Below are 13,710 nucleotides of genomic sequence, written 5' to 3'. Positions count from 1 at the left end.
TTCTGGCATGGAAACTCCTTCTATCTATAAGATTGTCAAGCCATCTCTAATTTATACCATTTAAGTATTGCTTAGGACATCAAATATACTGTTTAGTGATTTGCCTATGGTCACATAGCAAGGATAATTCAGAGTCTAAACTTGAATCCCAATCTTCTTAATTCTTGAGTGTATGGAGGTCAGTCCTCTATGCATTACTCTTTGCAGTCTCAAAGAATAGAAAACTATTCCCCCCCCCAATCTACAATATCTCCATGCAAAAAGAAAATTCTAGAATGTAACATCCATTCTATCATATTTAGAATGCTAAAAAATAATGTCTAATTTTAACTTTGGAGAAAAGTCTATTCTTTTATGATGTTTTACTCACAATAAATTTACATAAAGTGCAAGAACTGGAAAATAAAGCTTATAAAAACCAGTAATTTTACTAGCAACAGTCATCATAGAACTACAAAAAACATAATCTAGTGAAATCCATTTACATAGATCTATCATTGTCTTTATCAATTGAAATCATGTCCTACATTAAACTCTGACGGCAATAACAGAGCCAAAAAGGGAAATTGAATGATAGCAAAAATGTAAGGAAAATACTGCAAACAGAATTTATAATGCACCATAAGCAGAAACACTTAGACTTAGTCTATAATAATACCTATTATTGATGTATGGCAGTGACCATGGGGCAAAACTTGTAAATAACCTCACAGGCCATTTTCTACTCCAGCAGTACAGCAATCTAGTTTCCCGTAAGCATCTGAACTATTACTGAAAAATAGCCTCCTGGCATTTACAAAGAGGTTGACTTCATACTTTAGTCCATGCATTTATAATTAGAGAGTTATATTTAAAATCAATATGCAATCCTTCAGAAGACATTATGCTTTTAAAACCTTAACTTTAAATTGATTTTTAACTATTTTATGTGCTTTAAAATTAACATCTAATTCAGCACCAGATACTCTGAGACAACATTAGTTGTAATACAAATGTGCTGAACATGAGGTTGGCAAACTTTTAAGATTTCCAGCACTCTCATTAATTTGATGATAGGGATAGAGATGTCATCTCTCTTTGGTTTAATGGAAAGATGTGTTGAGGCTAGTTCTGTGTTTTTATTAATTCTCAAAAGATTTGGAAGAACAGACTTTAGTTACATGTAATTACACAACTCAACATAACAAGCATTGAATATCTTAGAGCCTTCCATTAAAGAAAAAAAAAATCAAAACTGAGTTTATATTTGATAGAGAAAAATGAATGAATTCTTTCAAGCAGAAGTATCTACAGAATAATAAATATCTGTTATGAAATTACACATCTATACACTGTTATAGTTTTCTAAGGGTCCAGGGTGGGGAGAAGGAAGGGGCTGGTTTGTGTTAATGAGATTGATGAAAGGCTTTTAGGGGAATGTCTCCTAACAAGTTATCAATGACACATTGGTTTTTGGTCATGTGACTTATTTTTATTTGCTCTCATCTATAATGATCAAAAACATGTAGAGAGGAAATATAAGCATCTGGAAATTAAAGTGAACACAAAAGTTTAGGCTAATGACTTCATTATCATCTATTAGGCTTTAATATAAAAAAAGGCATTATTACCTCATGTACCATGGAATCAGAAAAACCTGAACTCAAGTTCTCTTTCTGACACATATTAGCTGTGTAATGATGGGCAAGTCACTCCAACTACTTTAGTAATCAGGCAATTCTAAGACTATGTTGTATCTACAACAATGAGTTCTAGGTCATCCTAATTCTAACATATTCCCCTATTTTATTCCTATAAAGAAGCCTGAAAATGAAAATGTTTTCAAAATAATTACTGGAGTTCATCATCTGTCATAATAATAGTTAATACAGTTTAAAATGCATTTTTATTCAATAAAATTAACTTTTTAAATCATTTTATTATTTTTGACTCATAATTAGTGATTCTTTTCTATAACAGTATGCAGGAATTATCTTATAGATTAAAATTCTTTTCAGGGTGGAAAAGGGGGAGGAAAATGAAAATTTGAAGAACTCTAAATGTTATTTCTAGATTTTAATCAGCCATTTAAGCAATAAGACTCTTTTTGCTTTAAAAGGTGGTAGTCCCTGATATCTTAATTGAATCCACCACCTTTAACCTCAGGCTAGAAAGTTATTTCAATGAATCTGATCCTATTTCAACCATTTTAAATGGAACGTTATTACATTAAAAAAAAATTCCTTGGAAACAGTCAAATACAATTCAGGACAGTAGGTTACCTACCTAATGGTTCTGTACCTTTTATCTCATCAGAAACCAAACAGTTTCAAATAAATTTTTGTGTGAATGTCCAACTGCTGGACTGACACCTCCCACTGGCCTCTTGGGTTTTTCTTAAGCAGAAGGAGAGAGAGCAAGAGGTCCTCTGTGACCCTCCCCTTGATTGAATGTACAACAGAAGAGTAGGAAATGTGTTTTGTGAAGCAGAACTTTATGTCAGGTTAAAGCGAGACATCTCCTCTGCGGAGCCTGAGCTTGCCGATTGTGCACCTAACAGTTTATGGGAAAGGATACTGTTTGATGCAGCCCACCAGTGGTCCATAACAGCAGTCATTCACGATACACTGTCAATAAATAAGAGAAGATGAGTGGTGTTGAACAATAGTACATACTATTACAGGCAAACAGTGGCTCAAAAACAGTAATTAGTTTTCTTTAGAGAGAGAGAGAGGAAAGAAAGGAGAGAGAGAAAGAGAGAGGAAAGAAAGGAGAGAGAGAGAGAGAGAGAGAGAGAGAGAGAGAGAGAGAGAGAGAGAGAGAGAGAGAGGAAAAGAAAGAAGAAAAGGAAGAAAAAAGAAGTAATGCTATCAAGGAACTGTTTTTTTTTCCTTGATTTAATCACAGAAAACAAAAATTGCATGCTTTTTATTCACTATAAAAGCAAAGCTATTAAAAACTGAAATGCTCTTCTCGCAAATATTGCCTTGCCATTTATGGTGCACCCTGACCTCAGTGATAGTTTATGATGACAGTAATTAAATGAGGTTTAAAATCCTTTACTCTGCTAGGCAGATAACAGCATCGCCACTGAGAATAGACAGCTGTGATTAATACCTGATAGACCTGATTTGCTAGAACTCCATCTGGAATCTGAGAAGGGTCCCGCAGCATACTATTTATAATGGACTTGGAGGCTGTAGAAGCAAAGGAAGAATGGTTAGCAGACAGTCAACATAATTCTAAATGCAGTGCAAGATATGATGCATATGTGGAAAAGGAAAACACTACCAATACTAATCATGGATCCTTTTGGGGGGAAAAATATTATTTTTGGCTAGGAAAGCCCATAATGAGATTATTTTGCCAAGTTTACAAGCCACATTGCCAGATTTTGATGATGACCCACTTCTTCTGATTGCCTGCATAACAAAGGTAAATTACAGATCCTATGCATATGCACATGCCTCCTTCCAGACAAATTAAAATCTAAAAACCTCCACTTAAAAGAAAATATTTAACTTTTTATTACAGGTGGACAATATGTGAAGCATATGGATGTGGGCAATTTTTAAAGATAGGTTAGATTTAAAGAATATTTTTGTCAACAAAAAGCACCCTTATAGCATAGTATACCAGATAGGGTGTAGGATTTGGAGAAAAGAAGACTTGGGTTTAGTTCCTACCTCAAATACTCTAATGCTCTATCCTTCTGGACATGTCACTTCACTGCTCTGGAGCTTGATTTGTTCATTTATAAAGTGGGTATATAATAATAGTGTCAATCTCAGAGAATTACTGTGAAACTCAAGTGTAAAACATTTTATTAATGTCTCCTATTTTTCTTTTCATTGAAACTTCTTAAAACAAACTCCCGCTGATAATCATTTCACAGGTGGGAAAAGTATGAGAAAAAGAGACTGAATGATAACAGAACTTAAAAACAAAAACAAAAACAAAACAAAAACCCCCCAAACCCAAAAAACTCTCAAAACTATTCCTTCAAGTGCCAAAGATTAATGAAGAGATCTCAACATATTTGCAAATGAGCCTGAAGTATTGCAATATCTATAGCTGACCAAGTAAAGCTCTGTGCTTAGAGGATGTTTTTGGGAATTGTTACAGTCCGTACTGACAATGATTCTATAGAAATAGTAACTTTACCCAGGTTAGAAAGAAACAACTAGTCCTAAATCAAGATTGAGGGATAGCATTCAATAAGAGACTTTGTTGAAAATCAATTTGGGGTTACAAACCCAATAAACAAGCTAAATCCACAGCACTTGGTTGATCAAATTACAATTCTAAAACAAAAATTTACGTGCATCATTTCAGGAATATTTTTTAACTTTGGACAGCAAACTCTGAAATACAAAATCATCTACTATTGCTAGAGAAAATCCTTTTAAGAGGCATTATAGTAAAGTGAAAAGGGCACTGGGCTTGGTAAGAGGAGATCTGATTGTGAATTTAAGCTCTAAAATCTATGAATTATGTGACCACTTTTTTCCTCATTTTCTCTTTCTGAAATTTGTATAAATTGCAAAAAGGTCAAATTTAGACTTGGTATGAGGAAAAAGTTCCTAGAGATTAGTGCTATCTCTAAGAGGGATGGGCTATTTCAAATAGGGAATTCTTTCTTATTGGAAGTCTTCCAAAGAAACCTCAGTTCTTAGAGAGAAATCTTTTTCTATAGTCTAGATAAATTGCCCATTTGCCATCCTTATATACTGCATCCATACCCTGCTTATGTGCTGACTGTTCCCCGTCCTTAGAATGCATTCACTCTTTCATCATAGACTATTAAATTACTTGAATTCCTTTAAAACACAGAACAAATATCATTTCCTCCAGGAGGCCTTTCCTGCTTCTCCCCAACTTCCTAGCTGGTCATAACTTCTAAGATAATGTCCAATCTATTTCTTTAAAACCTTATTTTGGGTTTTCTTTGCCATTTCGTTCTTCATCTCCTTTTACAGATGAGGAAACTGAGGAAGACAGGGTTAAGTAACTTTTTTGCCCAGGTCAAACAACTAGGAAGTGTCTGGGCCAAATTTAAAATCAGATCTTCCTAATACCAAACACAGTTCTCTAATCACTGTGTCACGCCATTTATTTACCCCTCTTAGCACAGTGACGGAACATAAATGCTTATTGGGAATGGATTTGTTTAGATGACTTTCCAAAGTCCCTTCCAAGTCTATGATTCTATGATTCTGAATATTATTAATGGACATGACCAGGCTGTGGGAAAAGCTCACTCCCAACCTTAAAAATGTGAGATTTCAAAGCACTATGAACTCACTAGACATTATACTATGATTAAGACTACCGATTCAGAAAGTGATACTCTTTCTTTTATAACACTATGGGGTCTTATTAGAAATGGTCCTAGATGAGGATTAGCGAAAGGTATGCTGATAAACAGTTCTCCAGTGGGATAAATATGCAGGATACACTTTTAAGTTTCTATATTATTAATGTTTCTTCTAACATTTTCTTAAATCTAGAAAATTAAAAAAAATAATAAAACAAATCCTGATTTATTTGCCAATTTCCCAAGAATGAATACGGATACTGAAAAGTTCAACCCAGCTCCTTTGCACCCCCTGGATAGCCAACTAATATTTGGGAATACTGATTAAATAATTTCATATATATAATTAGCAGCTTAAACAGCTCCATGACCCTAGAATGTCTTAAATACAAAATAAGGTCTTAGGGAAAGAAAAGAAGTGGCAATAATTTAAATATTTAGGTACTATCCAAAGCTTTATCTTCTTTTAAATATTACTGCAATATCTCAGTTGGGGGGAGGGGTGTTACTTTAGTATACAACATCTCTTCTGCTCCCTCTCCCCTTCCCTCTTCCTCCCTCCTCCCCAAAGTAGTCAGGGTTTGGAGCTAAATAGAAGACAACTGAAAAGAAGGGAAGATTAATTAGATTCTTCTATTCTTATTACTTAATAACAGTTTACCTCACAAGATTTTAAAACAGATTAAATAAGATAAGCACTCTGCAAACCTTAAAGCACTATACAAATATTGGTTTTTCCTTTCCCTGTCTCCTTTCTCTTATTGATCTTACTATTAATATTATAGAAATTTAATACATTTATTAACAATTATTCTGTAAAAAATGATTTCATCTGATGCTAAGTGAAATGAGTACAACCAAGAGAACATTGTACATAGCAACAAAACTGTAACAATCAACTCCGATGGACTTGCCTCTTTTCCAACAGACTTGTGATGGAGAGAGCCATCTACAACCAAGGAGAGGAGTATGGAGACTGAATGTGGATCACAACATTGCATAAATTACTATAAAGATAGAAGAGTATCAGAAGTTTCACCTCATAAAAAGAAAAAAAAAAGTAATGGAGGGAATTAATTTACAAAAATCTTGGTAAGACACTCAAACATACAAAAGATATCTTAAGGACATTTTAAGATGAAAAAAGAAAAAGAAAAGGTTTGTAAAGATTTTTATAACAAACTACTCCAATGTATTTTTTTAAGGAACTGATTTCTTCAGTGTTTTTTTTTTGTTTTGTTTTTTTTTTTTTTTGCATTTGGTCACTGTATTTGTTAAGTAATTGTTTTCTCTTAATTTTTGTCCTTCCTTTTTTCCAAGCTGTTGGCTCTCTATTGCATACTTCCCATTTCTACTCAATTTTTCTTCTACCCTCCTTATTTGACTTTTAAAATTATTTATGAGATCTTCCAAGAAGGCTTTTTAAACTTGAGCCTGGTCTTCCCTGTCACCATAGTAGTTTTTTATGTCCAAGATTATATTTTATTTATTCCTCATTTTCTTCCTATCTCCCTCCCTTCCTCTTCTCTCCCTCTCTCCTTTTCCTCCTTCTTCCTTCTTTCCCTTCCTTCTTTCCTATCTACCTTTCCTCACTCTCTTCTCCCCTCCCTCCCTTTTTCCTTCTTCCTTCCTTCCTCCCTTCCTTTCTCTTTTGCTCCCTCCTTCCCTCCCTTTCTTTCTCTTTCTTATTTTTTTTTTTTGTTTATTGTTCTCTTTTGTGATTTTTTTTAAATTACAAGATTTGCTCCTGCGGCATAAAGGGTCCTGTCCCATGCTTCTTTTGCAGCTTCGAACTTTGCCTTTGAGCATAGGGACACTTGTGTTTGGTAACTTGCTCACATTGCTGAATATAACTTAATCTATTCCTGCCTGTGGTTGCTTCATTTCTCAGGCTGGCAATTTGCCTTCTACACTGGGACCAGAAGCTGCCCCACTGATTTGCTCTATTATTGTTCTACTAAGCCAGGACCAAGAGTCTCAGTTGCTGATCAACTGCTATTAAGATCCTCCCAGTGGTTTTCCCAGATATCATCTGAGCTGGGCTGAAAACCCTTTTAATTCTAATGAGACTGACCTTTTCTGAAGTTCTTCCAGCCTATTTTGAGCCTAAAAATTGTTTCATTCCATCTCTTTATAAGTTCTGTTATTCTAGATTCCGATCAGAGGCTTGATTTCATGTTGTTTTTGAGGGAAATTGGGAGAGCTCAAGCAACTTCCTCGTTTTACTCCACCACCTTGGTTTCACTCCTTCCACAAACTAAGTAGAGCTAGTATAAGTACTCTAAAATTAATCTCCAAAGTACTGCCTGAAAAAATGAAGCTAACATTAAAGAAAAAGGAAAAACATTAGCTCATGTTTTTCTTTTTTTCTTTTATGTTAGCTTCATTTAAACTAAATTTATACAAAAGAGACCCAAGCTGCAGAAGGCAGAATTGTGACCAAATTAAAAATGGAGTTACTGTAAAAGTTTAGGAAAAAATTCAAATATAATCACCAAAAATGTCATGGACCAAGAGAATATGTTCCTATTTCTACAAGATTTGTATTAGATAATCAATACATACATCACAAAAAAACCTTGACAAAAGGATTAGAAGAGAAAGGAAGACTTCTGCAAATAATATCTTACAAAAGACAATATCTTCCTAATCACACAATTGCTTGAGAGATAGAGAATATAAGTATTAATTGTACTTATTGCTGACAATAAAAAGTACTTAACTTGGTGGAGCAAAATTTTATCTAAAAATATCTTTTTTAGTAAGTTGTCTCCCTTGAATGTATTAGAATCATTGAAGAATCTTTGAAAGATATAAAAGAGATGACTTTATTGTGTGACTCTCCAAATATAAGCAAGAAAAGTATAAAACAAGGAAATATGAAATCACTAAGGTATTTTATCACCATGGAGTATATTCAGTAAAAAAAATCCATATGAATAAGAAACTTGTTTGTGTTGTTGTTAAGTTGATTTTTCAGTCATGTCCAATTCTCTGTAACCTCTTTTGTGGTTTCTTGGCAAAGATGCTTGAGTGATCTGCTATTTCCTCCTCCTCCTCCTCCTCCTCCTCCTCCTCCTCCTCCTCCTCCTCCTCCTCCTCCTCCTCCTCCTCCTCCTCCTCCTCCTCCTCCTCCTCCTCCTCCTCCTCCTCCTCCTCCTCCTCCTCCTCCTCCTCCTCCTCCTCCTCCTCCTCCTCCTCCTCCTCCTCCTCCTCCTCCTCCTCCTCCTCCTCCTCCTCCTCCTCCTCCTCCTCCTCCTCCTCCTCCTCCTCCTCCTCCTCCTCCTCCTCCTCCTCCTCCTCCTCCTCCTCCTCCTCCTCCTCCTCCTCCTCCTCCTCCTCCTCCTCCTCCTCCTCCTCCTCCTCCTCCTCCTCCTCCTCCTCCTCCTCCTCCTCCTCCTCCTCCTCCTCCTCCTCCTCCTCCTCCTCCTCCTCCTCCTCCTCCTCCTCCTCCTCCTCCTCCTCCTCCTCCTCCTCCTCCTCCTCCTCCTCCTCCTCCTCCTCCTCCTCCTCCTCCTCCTCCTCCTCCTCCTCCTCCTCCTCCTCCTCCTCCTCCTCCTCCTCCTCCTCCTCCTCCTCCTCCTCCTCCTCCTCCTCCTCCTTCTTCTTCTTCTTTCTTCTTCTTCTTCTTCTTTTTTTTTTTTTAATTCAGAAGAGGAAACTAAAGCAAACAGGATTAAGTGACTTGACTAGGGTCACACAGCTATTAAGTGCCTAAAGTCAGATTAGTATTCCTGAAGATGAGCATTTTTGATTCCAAGCCCAGCTGCACAGTCTAGATGCCCTTTAATCACCTTCAGACTAACACAATGGTCTTTTCATTGTTCTATCTATCTGAAGAATCTCTCTTTCCTAACCAATACTTCACATATTTCCTAAAATGATTTTACTAAAGGGCTGAATATGACACTAATTAAAGAATTCTTGGTCCTTTGTATAATGTTTCAAAAAGTTCTGGAAAAAATTAGACAAGAGTTCATCTTTTTTGTTCAGTTGTTTCACTTATGAACAACTCTCTGTTATCCCATTGGAATTTTCTTGGCAAAGATGAAAGAATGGTTTGCCATTTCCTTCTCCAGTTCATTCATTCTCCAGATGAGGAAACTGAGACAAATCAGGTTAAGTGACTTGTCCTGGTCACAAAGGTAGTAACAGTCTGAGGCTGGATTTGAACTCATTAAGATGAATCTTTATGACTGTAGGCGCAGAGTTCTATTCACTGCACTACATAGCTGCCCAAAAAACATGTAACAAATGTTTGATGGTAATAATCATTACATGTATCTTGGACAATTAATTTAAATACATAATGAGCTAGGCCCAGAACTGGGCATAAGATAATGGACTAGAATGCCTTTAAGAAAGGAAGTTATATAATGTTTTTAATGATCTCAAGCATCTCTTTGAAACAGTGGCACATCTTTTGAACTAAAAATTTCAAAGGGCTTTGCAAACTTTAAAGTATTCTATAAATGCTTAGCATGCTGCTATTGCTGATTGGTGACAATATCTGAATTACAGAATATCATAATCTCTGAAGAATTCAAATTGAGGGTCATCCAAAAGACAATGGAAAAACATGCAGTGTATATGCATTGACTCTAATATATCACAATAGAGGGAACTGTGCAGGAAATACTCTAAAAAGTGAAGAAACGCTGGTTGTGTAGCAAAAGCATGAACTAACTGATGGAAAGCCAGTATATGCCATTTACAGTGACACTGATTAAAAGAGCTACAACAGGAGCTTTGAAAACTTAAAAAAAAAATTATAATTATGTTTCAATATAGTTGGTTTCCTTCGTATTCCTTTCTATTTTATTTTATATATTTCTTTCCCAATTCTGTTCCTAAGTTCCTCTTTTTGCTTGTATTTATAACTTTTGGGTTTAGCACAATACCTGGCACTAAAGATCCATTTAATAAATGCTTGCTTTCTTCTTTCCTATTAATTAAAAACATCCTTCTGAAGAGTCCATAGATTTCACCAGAATATCAAAGAGATTCATGACACATGCACACAATTTAAGTACATCTGATCTAGAGGAATGCTCCCAACATTTTGGGCAATAAAAAGATTCTCCTTGAGTTAGTTAGATGGCTCAGTGGAAAGGTCACTGGGTCGTATGATATGAGTCAACTGAGTTCAAATATAGTCTCCAACATTCACTAGTTGTATGACTCTGGGCAAATCACTTAATGTTTGTTTGCCTTAATTCACTGAAGAAGGAAATGGCAAACTATCCCTGTATGTTTGCCAAGAAAACCCCATACAGATTCATGAGGAGTCAGACACAACGAAGTAACTGACCAACAGTAATATTCCCTTTGGTTCAGGATTTCTGGCCAAGTAGGATGATAAGGTATCATTTGAACCAGTGAAGGAAGTACCTACGTTGATGAGATTACAGGTCATTTAAAGTATCCAAGTAATCCAAGCCATAATGGAGCTGCCATTTATGTATCTTAGCACTGAGTTATATAGCTTAAAATATGCCACAATAGACTGCCCATCAATTGAGGAATGGTTGAATAAATCATGGTATATGGATGTAATGGAATATTATTGTTTTATAAGGAACAATCAGCAGATTGATTTCAGAAAGACCTAGAGAGACTTATGTGAACTGATGCTGTGAAGTGAGTAGAGAACACTATACACATTAACAACAAAATTATGTGATGCTCTTGGCTCTTTTCAACAATAAGGTGAGGATCCAGGTCAATTCCAATAGACTTGTGATGGAGAGAGCCATCTACATCCAGAGAGAGGACCATGGGGACTGAGTGTGGACCACAACATAGTATGTTCACCTTTTTTGTTGTTGCTTGCTTGCATCTTTTTTACTTTCTCATTTTTTTTTTTTTGGTTTTTTCTTTTTGTTCTGATTTTTCTTGAGCAGCATGATAAATGAGCAGCAAAAATCTTGGAAATATGTTTGGAAAAACTGCACATGTTTAGCCTATATAGGATTATTTGCTGTCTACAGGGAGGGAGAGGAGGGGAAGAAGGGAGAAGAATTTGGAACATAAGGTTTCATAGGTGTGTGTTGAAAACTATATTTACATGTATTTTGAAAAATAAAAAGCTGTTACTTAAAAAATAAAGTAAAATGTGCCACAATTTATTATTGATAGAAGAGACTAAAAGGAGTTTCCGACTTTGAAAGAAAATCTATACCTTAGGCTGATGGTATGAACATATCTCAGCTATGTGTATATTGACTCAGAAAAAAATAAAATAAAATATACATACAAATATAGAAATAAACTTTCATTATATCTTAAATCAATCCTATATATATATATATATATATATTTATAAAATTCCATCATGCCTTTCATCAATTAATTATAGACATATAGATATATTGAGAGTCACACTCAGTATTTTCATGATTTATAGCCATAGTCCCAACTGCATGTGCAATTGAGCAGCTACAGAGAACACTATTGGGTATAGTCCCTCTTGGAAAGAAACTCCTTCTTCGCTGCCCCACTTATTAAATGTCTACAATGTCCAGTCTGTGGAGAGATGATTCTCAAAGACAAACTTCTCTTCTCTGGTCCTTTAATCAGGTTTCCTAAATGTTTCAGTTTGTCTGTCAAAGACTTGAGATGGAACATCTGGGAGCCAAGATGGTGGAGTAAGCAGTAAATTGCCATAACTCTTCCTTATTCACTTCCAAACAACCCCAAAGAAAACTGTAACAGCAGAATCAGGAAAAAGACAAGATGAAATATCCTGATCTTTGAGCCCAAAAAACTTGGAAGATCAACAAGAAAAGTCAGTCTCACTTGGGTAAAAGAAGAACACGATCCAGGACAGGAAGTATCCCACAAAACTAGTAGCAAACGTATGATGTGATTAGAAATATCTTATGCTTCAACACAGCTCAAGTGGCAAGATCTCCAAGTGCGTCAGTGTATCCAGAGGAAATGCAGAAACTCCCCACTGGCTTCAACAGAAACCAGTTAACACTAGGACTCAATATTAGTACAAGGTAAGCTGCCAGATGTCTAAAGGCTTTAGCAAAACCAGTTGTCATCTTCATCATATCCTGGCAGCATAGCACCTGACATGAGAGTCTCCCATGCACCTCAATGCAGTAGCAAGTAAATAAAAAGCCAGATTCTGCAGTATCTGGCACAAGAAGGCTAAAGCAATATCTCTTCCATTCTGGGAACAGAGCTCAAATCTAAAAGAAAGGAAAAAGGACAAAAAAAGATGAGCAAACAACAACAATAGCAAAAGAATTTCAACATAGAAAGTTGCTATGGTGACACGGAAGATCAAGACAAAAACTCAGAAAAGGACAATTTCAAAACATTTATATGTTAAATTACAAAGGAAAACAGGAAATGGTCTCAAGTCCACAAAGCCATAATCCAAAGGAAAACATGGACAGCATTTTTCAAGAAAATTATCAAGAAAAACTTCTCTAATGTCCTAAAACCAGAGGGAAAAAAAAAAAAAAAACAGGCATTGAAAGAATCTACTGGTCATCTAAGGAGAGAGATCCTAGAATAAAAAATTCCAAGGAACATTATTGCCAAATTGCAGAACTATTAGATCAAGGAAAAAATTACTGCAAGTGGCCAGAAAGAAAAAATTAAATTATCAGGAAGTCACAATCAGGATTATACAGAATTTAGTAGCTGCAAAATTAAAAGATCAGAGGTCATGGAACATGATATTCTAGAAGACATAAGAGATAGGACTATAACCAAAAATCACCTAACTGGTTAAATTAAGCATTAATACATCAAAGGAAAAAAAAGGTCATTTGATGAAAATGAAAGATTTCAAGATTTCAAAACGAGACCAAAATTAAATAAAAAATGTAATCACCAATATCAAAACCCCAAGAGAAACATAAACAAATAAAAAACAAAAAAGGAAAATGAAATTTAAGGGATTCAATACAGCTAAATAAACTACATTTCTACATGAAAAATGATATTTGTAATTAAAAAAAAAAAGGATTACTAATAGGATAGCTAGAAGGGATATACATAGACTATATGGAGATACAATGAATGAGGGAATTACATAAAAAATAATTAAGGGATGAGAAAGAGGATTACAGTAGGTGTGGAGGAAGAGATAGAAAGGGGCAAGACATTTCACATGAAGAGGCACAAGAGACCTATTACAGTGAAGGAGAAGATGGGAGAGTGGGCAATAAGCATTTCTTGAACCTTAGTCTCATCAGCATTGGCTCAAAAAGATACACAATCAGTTGAAAACAGAAATATATCTTACTTGACAGGGAAGCAGAAGGGGAGGAGATTAAGTAAAAGGACAGGAGAACTGACAGAAGAGAGGACAGGCAAGGGGAGGCCATACGAACAGAAGCAGAACAGTGATGAAAGGAGAGAGAGGATGAACAGCAGTAGAAATTGGATAGAGG

General features: G+C 35.6%; 1 protein-coding gene and 1 long non-coding RNA gene across 7 annotated transcripts in view; one reads left to right on the top strand and one right to left on the bottom strand.

Moving 5' to 3' along the window:
* Window positions 1-13,710, bottom strand: part of CDIN1 (CDAN1 interacting nuclease 1) — a 265,077-nt gene that overhangs the window by 125,944 nt on the left and 125,423 nt on the right. For all 3 annotated transcript variants that reach the window (XM_074287063.1, XM_074287062.1, XM_074287064.1), the window contains 2 exons: window positions 3,097-3,176; window positions 2,557-2,606 (listed from right to left, as the gene is read on the bottom strand). In XM_074287063.1, coding sequence (XP_074143164.1) covers window positions 2,557-2,606; window positions 3,097-3,176 — 130 coding nt within the window. The remainder of the gene's footprint in view (window positions 1-2,556; window positions 2,607-3,096; window positions 3,177-13,710) is intronic.
* Window positions 1-13,710, top strand: part of LOC141554776 (uncharacterized) — a 58,981-nt gene that overhangs the window by 40,329 nt on the left and 4,942 nt on the right. For 2 of the 4 annotated variants that reach the window (XR_012485944.1, XR_012485945.1), the window contains 2 exons: window positions 6,225-6,454; window positions 11,006-11,100. This is a non-coding gene — a long non-coding RNA (uncharacterized LOC141554776). The remainder of the gene's footprint in view (window positions 1-6,224; window positions 6,455-11,005; window positions 11,101-13,710) is intronic. The other 2 variants (XR_012485947.1, XR_012485946.1) reach the window with 2 other exon arrangements.

This window comes from Sminthopsis crassicaudata, chromosome 2 (assembly GCF_048593235.1).
Source record: "Sminthopsis crassicaudata isolate SCR6 chromosome 2, ASM4859323v1, whole genome shotgun sequence".
Classification (NCBI taxonomy): Eukaryota; Metazoa; Chordata; class Mammalia; order Dasyuromorphia; family Dasyuridae; genus Sminthopsis; species Sminthopsis crassicaudata.
The sequence above is the reverse complement of the archived record's forward strand: the minus strand, read 5'-3'. Positions and strand labels throughout refer to the sequence as shown.